The sequence below is a fragment of the Rana temporaria genome, chromosome 3 (assembly GCF_905171775.1).
Source record: "Rana temporaria chromosome 3, aRanTem1.1, whole genome shotgun sequence".
Classification (NCBI taxonomy): domain Eukaryota; kingdom Metazoa; phylum Chordata; class Amphibia; order Anura; family Ranidae; genus Rana; species Rana temporaria.
The window spans coordinates 212099737-212115391 of NC_053491.1; the positions used below are offsets into that span (position 1 = coordinate 212099737).

At 39.4% G+C, this 15655-nt stretch overlaps 1 protein-coding gene across 4 annotated transcripts in view; it reads left to right on the top strand.

The window, feature by feature from the left end:
* Positions 1–15655, top strand: part of MON2 (MON2 homolog, regulator of endosome-to-Golgi trafficking) — a 209976-nt gene that overhangs the window by 109779 nt on the left and 84542 nt on the right. For 2 of the 4 annotated variants that reach the window (XM_040344211.1, XM_040344213.1), the window contains exons 20-22: positions 8231–8332; positions 12682–12684; positions 14513–14623. In XM_040344211.1, the coding sequence (XP_040200145.1) occupies positions 8231–8332; positions 12682–12684; positions 14513–14623 (216 nt within the window). The remainder of the gene's footprint in view (positions 1–8230; positions 8333–12681; positions 12685–14512; positions 14624–15655) is intronic. The other 2 variants (XM_040344212.1, XM_040344214.1) reach the window with 1 other exon arrangement.

The window sequence follows — 15655 nt, forward strand, 5'->3', positions numbered from 1 at the left end:
AGATTTGTAGACATGTCTACAAATTTTTATCTGCTGGAATTGGGAAATTTCCGCGGATAAATATCCGCAGGAATGTACACACCATAGAATCTATCCGCTGAAACCGATCCGCTGAGATTTTTCAGCGGATGGATTCTATTGTGTGTACGGGGCCTAAGAGATCTGAGATCAAGATTCCTGAAATTCATATGGGCGGAAAACCGGCGAGGATGCGAAGAACCATTTTGTCATTGCCCAAAGGAGAAGGATGGATTGGGCTCCCGGACCCAGTAAAGTACCAGGAAGTATCCCATCTAGTTAGAGTAGTGGAATGGTGGGGGAGAAATAAGAAACCGGAAATGGAGCAAGCAACGGTAAATATACCTCTGGAAGGTCTGGTGTGGATTCCAGAAGCCGAAATGTCAACAGAGATAAAAAAACACCCAACAATAGGAGCCACCATACGAACAACTAAAAAGATTTTTGATAAAACAAATATGTCTGTGTGCCCGAGTCCGATGACTCCGATATTGGGCACCAAGGCATTTCAACCAGGGCTAAAAGATCAAAAATGCTCTAATACAAAGGGGCATTAGTAGAATTATTCACTTCTCAAAAGACTCTCAACTAATGACAAAGAGTGAGATTGAAAGAGAGGCCTCCCCAGAATTAGATTTTTTTCGGATGCTGCAATTAGAAGCGTTTTTACGGACAAAAGTTAAGACATTTACAGAAGTTAGAACACTATCAAAATTCAAACAGATATGCTTAAAGGGAAAACCTCTGAGACATTTGTTGTCTTATTTTTATGCAATGCTAATCATTATAGAGATACCACAAGAACTTATGTTCCTTCAGGCATGGGAGGGAAATTGGGATTAACATTTTCCCAAGAACAGAAAGACAGGATTTTGTTGTTTACTCACAAGGCCTTAGTAGCAAGCAGATATCAGGAGGAAGGATATAACATTTTAACCAGATGGTATAGAACACCAACAGTATTGCATCGAATATATCCTCAGACGTCCGATATCTGCTGGAGGTGCCATGTAGCAAAAGGGACACTACTGCATATTTTTTGGGAGTGCGGGAAAATGGTAATCGAAACCATTAAAAAATTTACAGGAATCTCTCTAGAAGACAGACCAGCAGCCATTTTAATACTGGGTATCCCAATGTCAGTAGAAAAATATAAAAACTCATTAAGACACCTCAGTATAGCTGCGAGGACGTGTATCCCTGTCCTGTGGAAAAAGGAGAGCCCTCCATCTAGAGCACATTGGTTCACTAGAATTGCAGAGATCCAACAAATGGAAAATCTTACAATGACAATGAAAGACCAGGATGGGAGATACCGGACGATATGGGCACCATATCTGAAATATAGGGAGGAGCAGGGGAGAGGAGGAGAGGAGAATGTAACTTGCTAGGGTTTTTTTTTTTTTTTTTTTTTTTTATGTTGTGTGGGTTGGGAGGGTGGAGGATGGGGAGTAATACGATGAAAAGAAAGGCCAAAGAGGAAAAGAGAAATTAGGTGGGATAAGTGAAACATTAAGGTGACAGGGTAAATACAAGATAGTAAGAATTAAATTTTCTTTCTATATTGGCTGGAATAAGCAAACGACATGAAATACGATAACATGTAATGTGAAATTTGTGAAGAAAATAAAGAATAAAAAAAAAAAAATTCTACAGGATGCATATTTTGAGTTACAAAGGAGGTCTAGGGCTAGAATTACTGCCCTCCTCTAACGATCGCGGTGATACCCCACATGTGTGGTTTGAACACCATTTTCATATGCAGGCGCTTCTCACGTATGCGTTCGCTCATCAGGACGGGGTGCTTTAAAAAAATAAAATAAAAAAATTCTTATTTATTTTACTTTATTTTATTGTTTTTAAAACAGTTTTCACTTCTATTCCTATTAGAAAAAAGCATGACAGGTCCTCTTAAATATGAGATCTGGGGGTCAAAAAGACCTCAGATCTCATATTTGGACTTAAAATGTCCCTTTAAGACGTATGGGCGGAAGTGACTTTAAAACGTTGCTTCCGTCCTGCTATGGTATGGAGACGGATAGGGGCCTTCTTGCCCTCACTCGTGTCCATACCCAGCCACTGACAGGTCCCCATCCCACCGCCGATAACGGTGATCTCACGGCGAATACGCCGCAGAGACCACCATTATCGTTTACAGGACCGGCCGCTGAAAAGATGGATATCTCGGTTGTGCTGCCGTTACCGAGATATCCATCTTTAAAGTGCCGACTTAAATGTACAGGAGCCGGTCTTTGAAATGTCATATTTCAGCTGATGGGTTTATTGCAACACTGGGTTTCTCTCCTGCTTATATTGACCACCCTTTAGATTGCTAGTCTTACCATATTTGGAGTGAGATTTGGTAATATAACTGCTTTACTGCTCTTTGATGAAGAGAAAGCTGTACAGGAGGACCTGCAGTGCAAGGATCTCCCTGCTTCTGCTTCATCATTGTGTGGATCTTTACTTTCTGCACCTCTCCTGCTTTTTCTTGAATATTCTCCCACTGGTAATGGGGTGACTTCTTATCGGGGGTTAGCTCTGACATGAGGAAGAAAAACCCTGTTCTTCTATCGAGATGGAGCTCAGAGGCAATACTGGTGACATGTTTTCTCTCTGCTTTTTTCAGCATAGCTTTCACAGTCCAGGTTCTTTTTTTCTTCTCATAACCTGCTAATTAAAACTGATCTTGATATTTGATAGTGGCCACTGAAGCCTGTTTGGTTTGGGCATCTTATTAAACAATGCCAATTAGGCCAGACTTTTCTGGCTAATGTAGTATTGTAATATGTGATTTGCTTTATTGTAATTGCGTTGAGCTGGAATGATTAAAACTTGTCGTCTTTACCTTTTTGCATACGTCACTGTTCTGATATTAATTTCAGCTGATATCAGTGCTTGTTCCAAAAATGACTGGCAATGATCCTGTAAACAAGCTGGGCATGGCAACAGTCCTATTCCTTGTCAGTAAGAGTTCTTCTGCACATTGGCTACAGCTTGCTTGAAATACAGTATGTGCAGATAAACAGGAACATTTTTTTTTTCCGTAGATTTACTATCCCTGCTGTGTAAGCTGCAACATTTTATTATTTTTTATTAAACTCCACTCTTTGGAATCATTTTACTGCTTGAAGATTATTGTCATTGCAAGAAAACTGAGGAGCAGGCTTAATATAATCGCTGCTTGTGTTAAAAGCTTTAGTTTGTGTTGTCATGTGCTGTCATTTTATAAGTATTGATATCAAAGCTGTTAACTGAGTTTCTGTTCCCAGCACATAACAACTAATAACCTTTTATCTTGAAATATATATTTGATCTAAAAGTTTTATGAAATTTTGAAGACGTACTATGATTGATGCAAGTTCTGATAACACAAGGATTATGTACCGAATATTAAACTATTAAGTACATGAATCTTGTAATCATAAACATCACTGAATGCCATGCACTCCCAGTATAGCATTCCCAGTATTGGTATTAGTGGGATTGCTCAATGGCATTCCCAGTATTGGTATTAGTGGGATTGCTCAATGGCATTCCCAGTATTGTTATTCGTTTTTTATTATTCTTTTTCTGCGTAACTTCTGCATACTTTCAGCTATTAAGACCATTCAACGTTTAAAATGTTCAGCTCTTTCAATGATGGGACTTCTTCTTTTTTTCCCTACTATTTATGCTTTTTAAAATATTAAGCTTTTAGACACTTTTTTTAACATTGAAGTCAATGAGAGCATGTGTCCGTTTTTGATGGGGCAATAGGATGGGGCAATATGATGGGGCAGTTTTTGATGGAGCAATAGGATGGCGCACTTTTTGATGGGGCCAGGTTTTGATGGGGCAATAGGATGGGACAGTTTTTGATGGGGCAATAGGATGGGGCAATTTTGATGGGGCAATAGGATGGGGCAGTTTTTGATGGGGCAATAGGATGGGGGCCATTTTGATAGTGCGGTTTTTGATGGGGCAGTTTGATGGGGCAATAGGATGGGGCCGTTTTTGATGGCAATAGAATGGGGCCAATTTTTGATGGTGCAATAGGATGAGGGCAATTTTGATGGGGGGAATTTTGATGGTGCAGTTTTGGATGGGGCAGGTTTGATGGTAGTTTGGTGGTGTTAATATGATGGGGGCAGTTTTGATGGTAAAAATGTTATGCGGCAGCTCCTGCAAAAGGTAATTACTTTTAAAAAGATGCTAATTAGTGGGAATGCTGATTCTCCCTTCAACTTTCTCTTACGGATTTAAGCTATTCATCCAGTTAGCTTCAGCTATTCAGCATTCCCACGCATTTTCTGCAGGAAATGCATTTTCTAGTATACAACTAACAAAGACCCTTCACAGATTGTGCTATGAAGATATTTGGCGTTGATTGATATTTCATTCCAAAACTATATTTTGCTCAAGTTTTATCCTATGACCTTACGTCAAGTTTTTTTTAATTAGAATTTTTTTTTATGTCCCTTTAAAGCGAAGGACCACCCCAACCATCCCTGCCCCCCCCCCCCCAGCAAAAATTGATACATACTGTAGCTGCTGACTTTTAATATTGGGACACGTACCTGTCTTGGAATACAGTGGTGTCAGCACCCTAGCTGATGTTTCCATCAGCTCTTTGGTGCTACCACCGCCATTGTCTATAGAGGAAACCGGCAGTGAAGCTTCGCACTTTCACAACCGGTTCCCTGTTGCGCATGCGCGAAGCACGCTGCACTTTCTGAATTGCCCAGCGGTGGGGGAAGGAGGAGGGGGGCCGAACTTCGAGTGATCTCTCGAAACTGGGGACAGGTACCTGTGAAGTGGTGCCTGAAATTTGTTGTTGGTGCTTAAATTGGCCCATGTGTCCCTGTAAAGTGTCAGCAATGTGACTAGGACCAACACCATCGTTTAGCTCTCAAATGTCAGAAGTTTGAACAGTAGAGACTCTATCATTGGACAGGTAAATGATGGGAGTAAAGCTCAGCATTAGGAGGGTTGGGTTGAATCTAGACTTTTCACAAAAATCAAGACACCATATATCGCTGACTCAGACTACTGTACTGCATGTATTCCAAAAACCGATGTGACTGATGACTGCCTTATTAATTATTTTACAGGATTTATATAACGCCAACAGCTTACGCATGAGGGCAGACAGTACAGTTACAATACAATTTAATACAGGAGGGATTGGAGGACTGTGCTCATTAGAGCTTGCAATCTAGGAGGTAGGGTCCAGTGATTCAAAATTTAATAGCTATGGGGGATGATCTGATGGAGAAAATAAAAGTACAATTGTTAGGTGGGGGCAGAATAGGCTTCTCTGAATAGAAGGGTTTTCAGGGATCGTTTAACAGTGGACAGGGTAGGAAATAGTGACAGATTTGGGATAGGGAGTTCCATAGGATGGGAGAGGCTCAGGAAAAGTCCTGGAGGCAAGCATGAGAGGAGTTGACAAGGGAGCTAGAGAACAGAAGGTCTTGGGAGGAACGAGGAGAACGATTAGGAGGAACGAAGAGAATGATTAGGTTGGTATTTTATAACTAGGTTAGTGATAGGTTAGGCTTGTTGCGGATGGTTTTGCAAGTTGTTGTTAGTTTTTTTAATTTAATTTGTTGGGTGCAGCAGCATTCATGATGGACTGAAGGGGGGGGGGATGTAACCTATGTAAATGTAATTAAAATGAAGTACTTGTGTGTGGCTATGGACCTCGCAATCAACCAAAACTAGTGTACACAATAAATACCAGAGAATAATAAATCACTGTAAAAATAGGCATGAAAAAGATACAACCATTAGCAAGTGACTCCAACAGGCTAACACAAATAATAAAAATGGTGCGCTAATTCAAGAAGCTATGGAGCAAAAATAGACAAATATGCATGAATCCATAATTAAAATAAAAAAATCACAAAAAAACTTGCAGTAATATGCGATATGTGAAACAGTGATAAAGTGCACTAAGTAAAGAAGCCTAAACAGCAAAAATGGATAAATACGCATTAAATGACGAACCCTAATTAAAAAGAAAATATACAGTAATATGCGATATGCGAAACAGTGAGAGAGTCCTTGAATCAAAAGCAGATATTCATCTGATTTTACATAAAAAAAAAAAAAAATAAGTCCCAAATAATAAAGTGCTTGTGCATGAAAAAGGGATGAGATGTGAAAATCGCGTGCTCAAAAAACAATTCTTGAAAGTTGTGGACACTTTGAAGAATTGCTGCTGAGTGCACAGTAAGTTTTCCTTTCAGCACTTGGGATACAAGAGACCTCTTTTACCGTATGTCTATAATGGAGACCAAGAGTCTGCCCCACCCTCTTTGAATTTATATTTCATTTATTGGCTTATTTAGCTGAGCAGTTGTAAAGCAATCATGAGTTGAAGTAGGTCAAATTAACTAGCTTTTAATGTACTGTTATCAGATCAGTAAGAAATACATTCTGATTAGGCTTAATGTGCTTTTAATCTTCTCAGTATCAGAGTAGAATGGCCCTTTTAGGCCCCTGGGGTTCCTTCAGAGCAGGGTGTGTCCAAACTTTTTTCATAGAGGGCCAGATTTCATGAAGTGAACATGTGTGAGGGCCGACCATTCTGTGAACCATTGCTTAAGCTCAGTACTGATATTATGCTGTTTTTGTACACATAAACTTCCAAAAAAACTTTTGTAAACAAAAAACAAAAAAAATTCGGTCTAAGTGTGTTCATCCGAGCAACTAATACACTGCCCAACAAGAATTGTCTTGTCTTTGTGGCTGTGTGTGGTGAAGAAATGAGCTTGGGCGTGTTATTTGGATATATATATATATATATATATATATATATATATATATAAGATATATATAAGATATATATATATATATATCTTTGTAGCCCCAACGAATCCCTGAGTGCCGCTCAGGACTAAGGATGAGCTCGGGCGTGATATTTGGATATACAGTATCAGCGTATAACACACGCCTTCACTTTAAGAGGGAAGTTTCAGGAATTATTTAAAAAAATAAATAAATGTGAAGCAAAATAAGAGTCAGAGCCCATCAATGCAGCCTAATCCGTACCCTTTTGCAGCCTCACCATTGCCATCAGTGCAGCCTGATCAATGCCCATCTGCAGCCTCAGAGGGGACAGGGAGAGGGGTGGGACGAGTGCCAAGAGGATACATACAGGAGAATTTCCTGTATGGGGCCTCTTTAATACAAAGTCCCACCTCCTATGATAGACAGAACAGTCGTCCAATGGCAGCCCAGGAGACGGGACTTCCTATTACAGACGCTGCCGAGTAAACAGAAGATTCTCCTGTATGTAATCTGACAGCACTCTTTCCGTCCCCTCCCTGTCCCCTCTGAGGCAGCGCCGATAAATACAGTATATATGTTTTGTGGCCCTGGGGACCACAAAAGATATATATAATCTCTCCAAATGACCAGGGGGGCCACATTGAACCGAAACGAGGGCGGCAATTGGCCCGCGGGCCGGACTTTGGACATGCCTGCTTCAGAGGTTGCTTGGGGTTCCTAGAGTAATGAACAATGTTTGGCCTCAGTGATCTTATTAGGCATCTGTAAGGGGTGGGGGCATTCTCCCTACTAACAACCATTACCTACTATCAAATGTTAAGCTGGGTACACATGGTCTAAATCATTGGAAAACGGTTGGTTCAGCAGGAATCGGCCGACTTTCAGCCTGTGGGTACAGCTCTTTCTTCGCCTGACAGAAGCTGGTCTCATAACTGGCTTCTGTCAAACGAGCATGCTGGAAAACCATCACCGCACTAAAATCAGTAAATCAGATCTGCAAGGTTTTTTTTTTTGGTCAGCTTGCTGGCTTGGACAGAAAAAAAAAATTCTAGTGTGTACCCTACATAAGTGGCATTCTTACTAGGGCTCTTCGCTGATGTGAAAAGTCACTTTTCCACTGAACTCACCTAAATTTGATTCATTTTTTTACGGTCTTTTGTGGACACTATTATTATTTGCCTTATTTTCTTAGTAATACTGAAAGAATATTGTTATATAGTATATTGAAGCCCTGGGTGTCAAATCTGCAAGTATACCCCGTCCCTTGTTCTTTTATTTATTCTTGTATCTACAATTTCCTGTTCACACTGATTTCTTGTGAGCTACAGATATAATTATTATTGGCATCTAAATGTAATTTAATGGTTCCTTTGTGTTAAGAAATTTGAGAAAGGCTTGACTAGAATCATTTCATGAGCTGGATGTTTGATTGTAGGAACCATCCCTCTTTGCTGTAGCCAAGTTGCTGGAGACCGGATTAGTGAACATGCACAGGATCGAAATTCTATGGAGGCCTCTAACGGGACATTTAATAGAGGTAAACAATACTTTCTTTTAACATGTAGAGTGTCTTTTTAATAATGCTTGTCTATTTATTAAATGTTTACCTTTCACAACGCCTTTAAACAAATTATCATATATGACAAAACATTGCACATTTTAATATGATGGGTCATAAACCTGGAATTGATTATGAACTGTGGATCTTTCAATAAAAATCACTCTTCATAATCAATTACTTGAACATGTACCAACATTATGAATTATAATTACATTCTAAAATACATAAAAAGTGTGTGAACGGGGCCTAATGCCGCGTACACGCGATCATTTTTCAGCATTAAAAAAAAACGTTGTTTTTCAGCATGTCGAAAAAACAAAGTTTTCCCAACTTCATCATTAAAACGACGTTGCCTACACACCATCGTTTTAAAAAAATGATCTAGCATGACGGCACTATAAAGGGGAAGTTCCATTCGCCTTGGGGCTGTTTTAGCTGATTCCGTGTTAGTAAAAGACGTTTCGCGCTTTTTTTGTCTGTTACAGCGTGATGAATATGCTTACTCCATTATGAACGGTAATTTTACCAGAACGAGCGTTCCCGTCTCAAAACTCGCTTCTGAGCATGCGCAGGTTTTTTACGTTGTTTTAGCCCACACACGATCATTTTTTTACAACCCGAAAAACGTCATAGTTTAAAACGACGTTAAAAAATGCAGCATGTTCGGATTTTCTTTTTACGTTTTTCAGAACCTGAAAAATGATGTAAAGCCCACACATGATCATTTTAAATGACATTTTTAAAAAACAACGTTTTTTTTCATGCCGAAAAATGATCATGTATGCGGCATGAGTCACTGATCACCGCCATTACTAGTATAGTACTATACTAGTGTCCCAAGTAGTATAGTGTCTCTAAAAACGTGTTAAATATGGGATTTCTTTTTTTTTTTTTTTTTTTTACCAAAGACATGCAGCAGAATACACATTGGCCTAAATTTATGAATACATTGGATTTTATTGGATATGGTTTATAGGAGAAAGTAGAAAATATTGATTTTCTTTTTTCCAAAATATTTCAATTTTTTATATATATATATATATATATATATATATATATATATATATATATATATATATATATATATATATATATATAAATAGAAAATACAAAATCCAGTAGTGATCAAATACCACCAAAAGAAAGCTCTATTTGTGTGAAAAATGTATATGAATTGCATTTGGTTACAGTGTTGCATGACTGAACAATTGCCAGTTAACCACTTAAGACCCGGACCAATATGCAGGTAAAGGACCAGGCCCCTTTTTGCAATTTGGCACTGCATCGCTTTAACTGACAATTGCGCGGTCGTGCGACTTGGCTCCCAAACAAAATTTGCGTCCTTTTTTCCCACAAATAGAGCTTTCTTTTGGTGGTATTTGATCACCTCTGCGGTTTTTATTTTTTGCGCTATAAACAAAAATAGAGTGACAATTTTGAAAAAAATTCAATATTTTTAACTTTTTGCTATAATATATATCCCCCCAAAATATATAAAAAAAAAACGTTTTCTTCCTCAGTTTAGGCCGATACGTATTCTTCTACCTATTTTTGGTAAAAAAAAATCGAAATAAGCGTTCATCGATTGGTTTGCGCAAAATTTATAGCGTTTACAAAATAGGGGATAGTTTTATTGCATTTTTATTAATATTTTTTTTTTTTTTTACTACTAATGGCGGCGATCAGCGATTTTTTTTTTCGTGACTGCGACATTATGGCGGACACATCGGACAATTTTTACACATTTTTGGGACCATTGTCATTTTCACAGCAAAAAATGCTATAAAAATGCATTGTTTACTGTGAAAATTGCAGTTTGGGAGTTAACCACTAGGGGGCGCTGAAGGGGTTAAGTGTGACCTCATATGTGTTTCTAACTGTAGGGGGGCGGGGCTTGACGTGCAATGTCATTGATCGCCTTTCCCTATATCAGGGAACAGACGATCAATGACAGCGCCACTGTGAAGCACAGGGAAGGTGTGTTTACACACGCCTCTCCCCGTTCTTCAGCTCCGGGGACCTATAGCGGGACTCCGGCTGTGATTGGGTCCGTGGGTACCGCGGGCGCGTGGCCGCGGTACCCGCGGACCCGATCACCGCCGGCTTGGCATTTAACAATCACGTACAGGTACGTGATTGTGCCCAGCCGTGCCATTCTGCCGACGTATATCGGCGTTGGGCGGTCCTTAAGTGGTTAAAGTAGCGCAGTGCTGAATATCAAAAAATGCCCTGGTCATCAAGGGGGTAAAACCTTCCAGGGTCAAATGGTTAAGTTGTTAAAAAAAAAATATAGGTGGACAAAATTATTAATTTAAAAATGTTTCTTGCCTTAAAACGAACTTAAGCAGACAACATCCATTTTCATCAGTTCATGTCTGCAAAAATAGAAAAGGATGCAAACCTTTTCCATTTATTTTCCAAGGAAATAAACCGACTTGTATGTAAGCAGATGTAAACGGAGGTACGTCTGTACATCTGTTTACATGTGCGTGCTCTTATGCCGCGTACACACCATCACTTTATGTGATGAAAAAAAATGACGTTTTTAAAAACGTCACTTTAATTGACCGTGTGTGGGGGAAAACGTCGTTTTATGTCTTCTAAAAAACGACCAAAAAAAATTGAAGCATGCTTCAATTTTATGTGTCATTTTTCAAAACGTCAACTTTTACTTCACAGAAATTGACCGTGTGTAGTAAAAAACGTTGTTTAAAACAACGTTTTTTCACCCGCGCATGCCCAGAAGCTACTTATGAAGCGAGCTTCAATGGAAAAAGTGGTGAGAACGTAACCTCGCTTTGCTAGAACATTGTGAGAAAAACGATGGTGTGTAGGCAACTTCGTCTTTGAAAATTGAAGTTTCAAAAACGTCATTTTTTACTTCACAGAAAATGTCGTTTTTTTTTCATCACATAAAGTGATGGTGTGTACGCAGCATTAGACATACATTGTGGTTCAGCCTGTATTCACCTGAAAAACTCACTGATCCAGACTAAACACCTGTGTGAAAGGGCCCTACGTAGTGCAGCAAAGATCAGCATGGCACCCTTTGGGAATGCTTTGTAAGCAAGTCAGTAATGCCAGCTCACTATTTTTGTCCAGAAAGACTTCTTTTAGTAGATATTGACCTCCTGAAGATTTACCCCCTTTATGGCCAGGCAATTTTTTACGATACGGCACTGCGTTGCTTTACCTGACAATTTCGCAGTCGTGCAACGCTGTACCCAATAAAAATGTATGTAATTTTTTTCCCACAAATATATAGTTTTCTTTTGGTGGTATATGATCACCACTGGATTTTTTTTTTTTGCGCTGTAAACAAAAAAAAATACCAACAAGAACGATTTTTCACTTTCTTCTATAAAACATATCCAATAAAATTTATGCCAATATGTATTCTATTACATATTTTTGGTATATTGATTGGTTTGCGCAAAAGTTAGTGTCTTCAAACTATGGTGTGTGTGTATATATACTAGATTTTTTTATTTATTTTTTCATACTAGTAATGGCGGTGATCAGCAACTATTAGCGGGATTGATATTGCGGCAGACAGTTGGACACCAAATTACACTTTTGACACTTTGTGGGAACCAGTGATACTAATACAATGATCATTGCTAAAAATATGCACTGTCACTGTACTAAGGACACAGGCTGGGAAGGGGTTTAACATCTAGGGCGATCAAAGGGTTAAGTGTGTGCCTAGCCAGTGTTTCTGTGTACTGTATGTGCTGATTTTACTAAGGAAAGTGATAGATTTTATTCCCTGCTTTACAGGTAAAGAAAATCCATTACTTCCCCCTTTCAGAACAGAGCTTTGCCTTGTTTACATAGGCAGAGCTCTGTTCTGTGTCTCTGCCTGGCTTCTTCTGTGAGTAATCACAGCAGAAGTGCCCCGCACATGCCCCCTTGGCAGAAGTGCAAAATCTTGTGTGTATGTATGTGTGTGTGTGTGTGTGTGTGTATGTATATATATATATATATATATATATATATATATATATATATATATATATATATATATATATATATATAATATATATATACACATACATACATACATACATACATACATACATACATACATACATACATACATACATACATACACACTGTAGCAATAAATCTGCTATGGTGCAGTCCAGTAATGGTTAAGGTAGTAAATGTAATGCAGTATTTAGCTTAAATGTCTGCTTGTGTCTCAGACCACAATGAATGTGTTAGCAGTTAGAATTGTGCATTATGCCTTCATTATGTTTCTTGTGATCTGTATTCATGTAACTGTCCTATCTTTTTCCTGTGCTTGCTTTTGCCCTGATCAGAAGGTACGTTTGCACAGCATGCTTCACATGTACAGCATCTTTGACTCTTCCATCTATGCGTTGTATAAATCTGACATAAACTAGTGTTGCATGATGGGTTTATTTAACAAAAAGATTATGATGACCTTAATTGCTATTAACTGTGACCTTTCTTGATAAGTTAACCTTATTTATTTGCTAAAGAGACCTTAAGTGACCTATCCTAGCCCCCCCCCCCCCCCCCAGAACTTCAAGAACATTTTCAATCGGTTAACTTTTTTTGACCCATCACATAATCCCCTATTAAAATCAATCAATGAGGGGCTTGAAACTCCTACCACCACCATCCCATGAGAGAAAGGGAGGCCTATCCCCCTTTCCTCAGCTTTGTTTAAACTCCATAGGCAAAACATTAACGGGCAAACTGCAATTGCCAAACCACTATTCACCGATGTTAATGTTTAGAAGAGGAGGGAGTGGTGCAACACTCATAATTCTTGGACTATCGTAGACTATTGATCAATGGAAGACTGTAATATAGTCCAATGAATCAGACTTCACATTGTTCCCAACCACCCAACGTGTTTACTTGTGGCGAACACCGTTCCGAGCTTACGATCGGAACTGTTTTGTGCCAGCGGTAAAGCATGGTGGCGGCGCAATCGTGGTTTGGGCAGTCACATCTTGGTATTCTGTAAGCCCCATCATCACCTTGAAAGGTAGAGTAACTGCCAATGACTGTGTACACATTTTGGCATACTATGTGCACCCCATAGTGCAGAGTTTCCTGAAGACAGCGCTATTTACGAAGCTGAAAATGCTCCGATTCACACAGCTGTGGTCAAATCGTGGTTTGATGAGCATACAGATGAAGTCTTGCACCTTTCCTGGGTGCCACAGTCGCCGGACCTCAGCATCATGGAGCCACTATAATCCATTTTGGAGAACATGGTTCAGGCTTGTTTTCTGCCTCTGTCATCTCTGTGAGAATTGGAACGATTTTTGCATATCGGATTCCATTATCCACCATCCAAGACTTTATTATTTGTCAATCCCCTGGTCTTTCCATATATTTATCCAACCCCTGTGTGTATAGCATTATTGGAAAGTATGTTTTTGAGATTTTCTCTCATTTCCTGTTGCATTGTCACCTGTCACCTGGACTGAAAATGATAAGAAACCTTCCCCACTGGGGACAGAGAGAACAATTGAAACATTACTGGGGAATCTAATCCTTGACCACTCCTGCCAGACAACACAGTCATGCACTTGAGAATGAATAGCTGCTAGTGTGAGCCCTGCAATACATACCGGAGGGTTTTTTCGACACAGATTTAGATACTTGCGCTCTTTTAAAAATTAGGTTAAGGTTGGTTCACATCAGTGCGGCCCGGTTTTGCAGTCATTTTTGAATGGGATGCAAAATGCACTGGAACACAAATAGTTGTGAAAGCACTACTTTTTCAGAACGCACTGCACCAAACAACATGGTGCTGGTGTTCAGTGCCCGCAAACACGTTGCGTTTGGGAGATGCGTCTGGTGTGCCTTTATCAACCCATTGGCATCCGTACACTTCGACAAGGGCAGCACGTTCACTTGCAGTGCAAGAAACTGACACAGAACGTGCCTTTCCCACACCGATGTTTGATGTGAACTGGCCCTTGACGAATTTTTTTATTTAATACATTACTGCATTAATTTGTGCCTTTTATATCTGCATGGAGTTCAGCTGTATTACTGTTTTATGGAAATGCTCTGACAAGGCTTGCTTCATGAGCTTTTGGTTTGTGGGAGAATATAGGAAATGGACCAAAATAAAACACACGTCTATGTTCTTTTGTTGGTTTCTAGGTTTGCCAGCATCCAAACTCCAGGATGAGAGAGTGGGGAGCTGAAGCATTGACATCACTAATCAAATCAGGCCTGGCTTTTAAACATGAGCCAGAACTCTCTCAAAACCAGGTACTGTATTACACCTTCATGTGCTTGTTTCAGTTGCAGATTTTGGCCAGAACTTTTCAAGCTGTTGGCAGATGGACTTTCCGGATAATCTGTTTGAAATGTGGCAGGGAAGCCTTCAACTATGCTCAGTGTTACTGAAGATTAGGTTTGACAGTCTGTAAAAAGCTGTAAAGTGTTTTCTAAAACCTATTTTATGGCACGTTTAAGGATAAATCGGCCTCCTGCGTTAAGTCTCTCTAATAAAGGAAAACACCATTCTTAAATGTTTTTATAACCTCTAACATCAGAACTATTTAGATCTCTTAATTTAAAGGCTGCCATATACTGGTCGAATTTCAGTCGATTTTTGCTGCATTGTTCCACCCAGCTCAGCTCAGCAAAAGTCAATTGTTCAATCAACTTTTGTTGGAGGAGCCAAGTGGAAAATTGTCAGCCAAACAGATGTCAGAATACAATATATTTATTACAGGTATTTATGTAGCGCCGTCAGTTTACGCAGCACTTCACATGTATATTGTACATTCACATCAGTCCTTGACCTCAAGGAGCTTGCAATCTAAGGTCCCTAACTCTCATTCATTCATTCATTCATACACATACTTGGGCCAATTTAAACACGATCCAATTAACCTACCAGCATGTCTTTGGAGTGTGAGAGGAAACCTGACTACCCGGAGGAAACGCACACAGGCACAGGGAGAACATGCAAACTTCATGCAGGTAGTGTCATGGTTGGGATTTGAACCCCAACTGAGTGAACGTTTGACCAGCATGGAAGAGCTGCTAAAAAGCACGTTGGTGACCTCCTTGCAGCTTACCAATTCTTAAATGCAGTGGCTGCATTCGTTTTCCTTTTTAGCTTCTATTTTTATTTGGTGATCTGGAAAAAAAAGTCTGCTGCTTTTCACAAGCTCAAGCGCTCCAGCAGATTGTATCAATTTACATGGGTGAGACAAACCACGTAATACTGGCAGTGGTGATTAAAATGATCAGCTTTTATTTATTCGTTCAAAACCTTTATGCCAAAAGGAA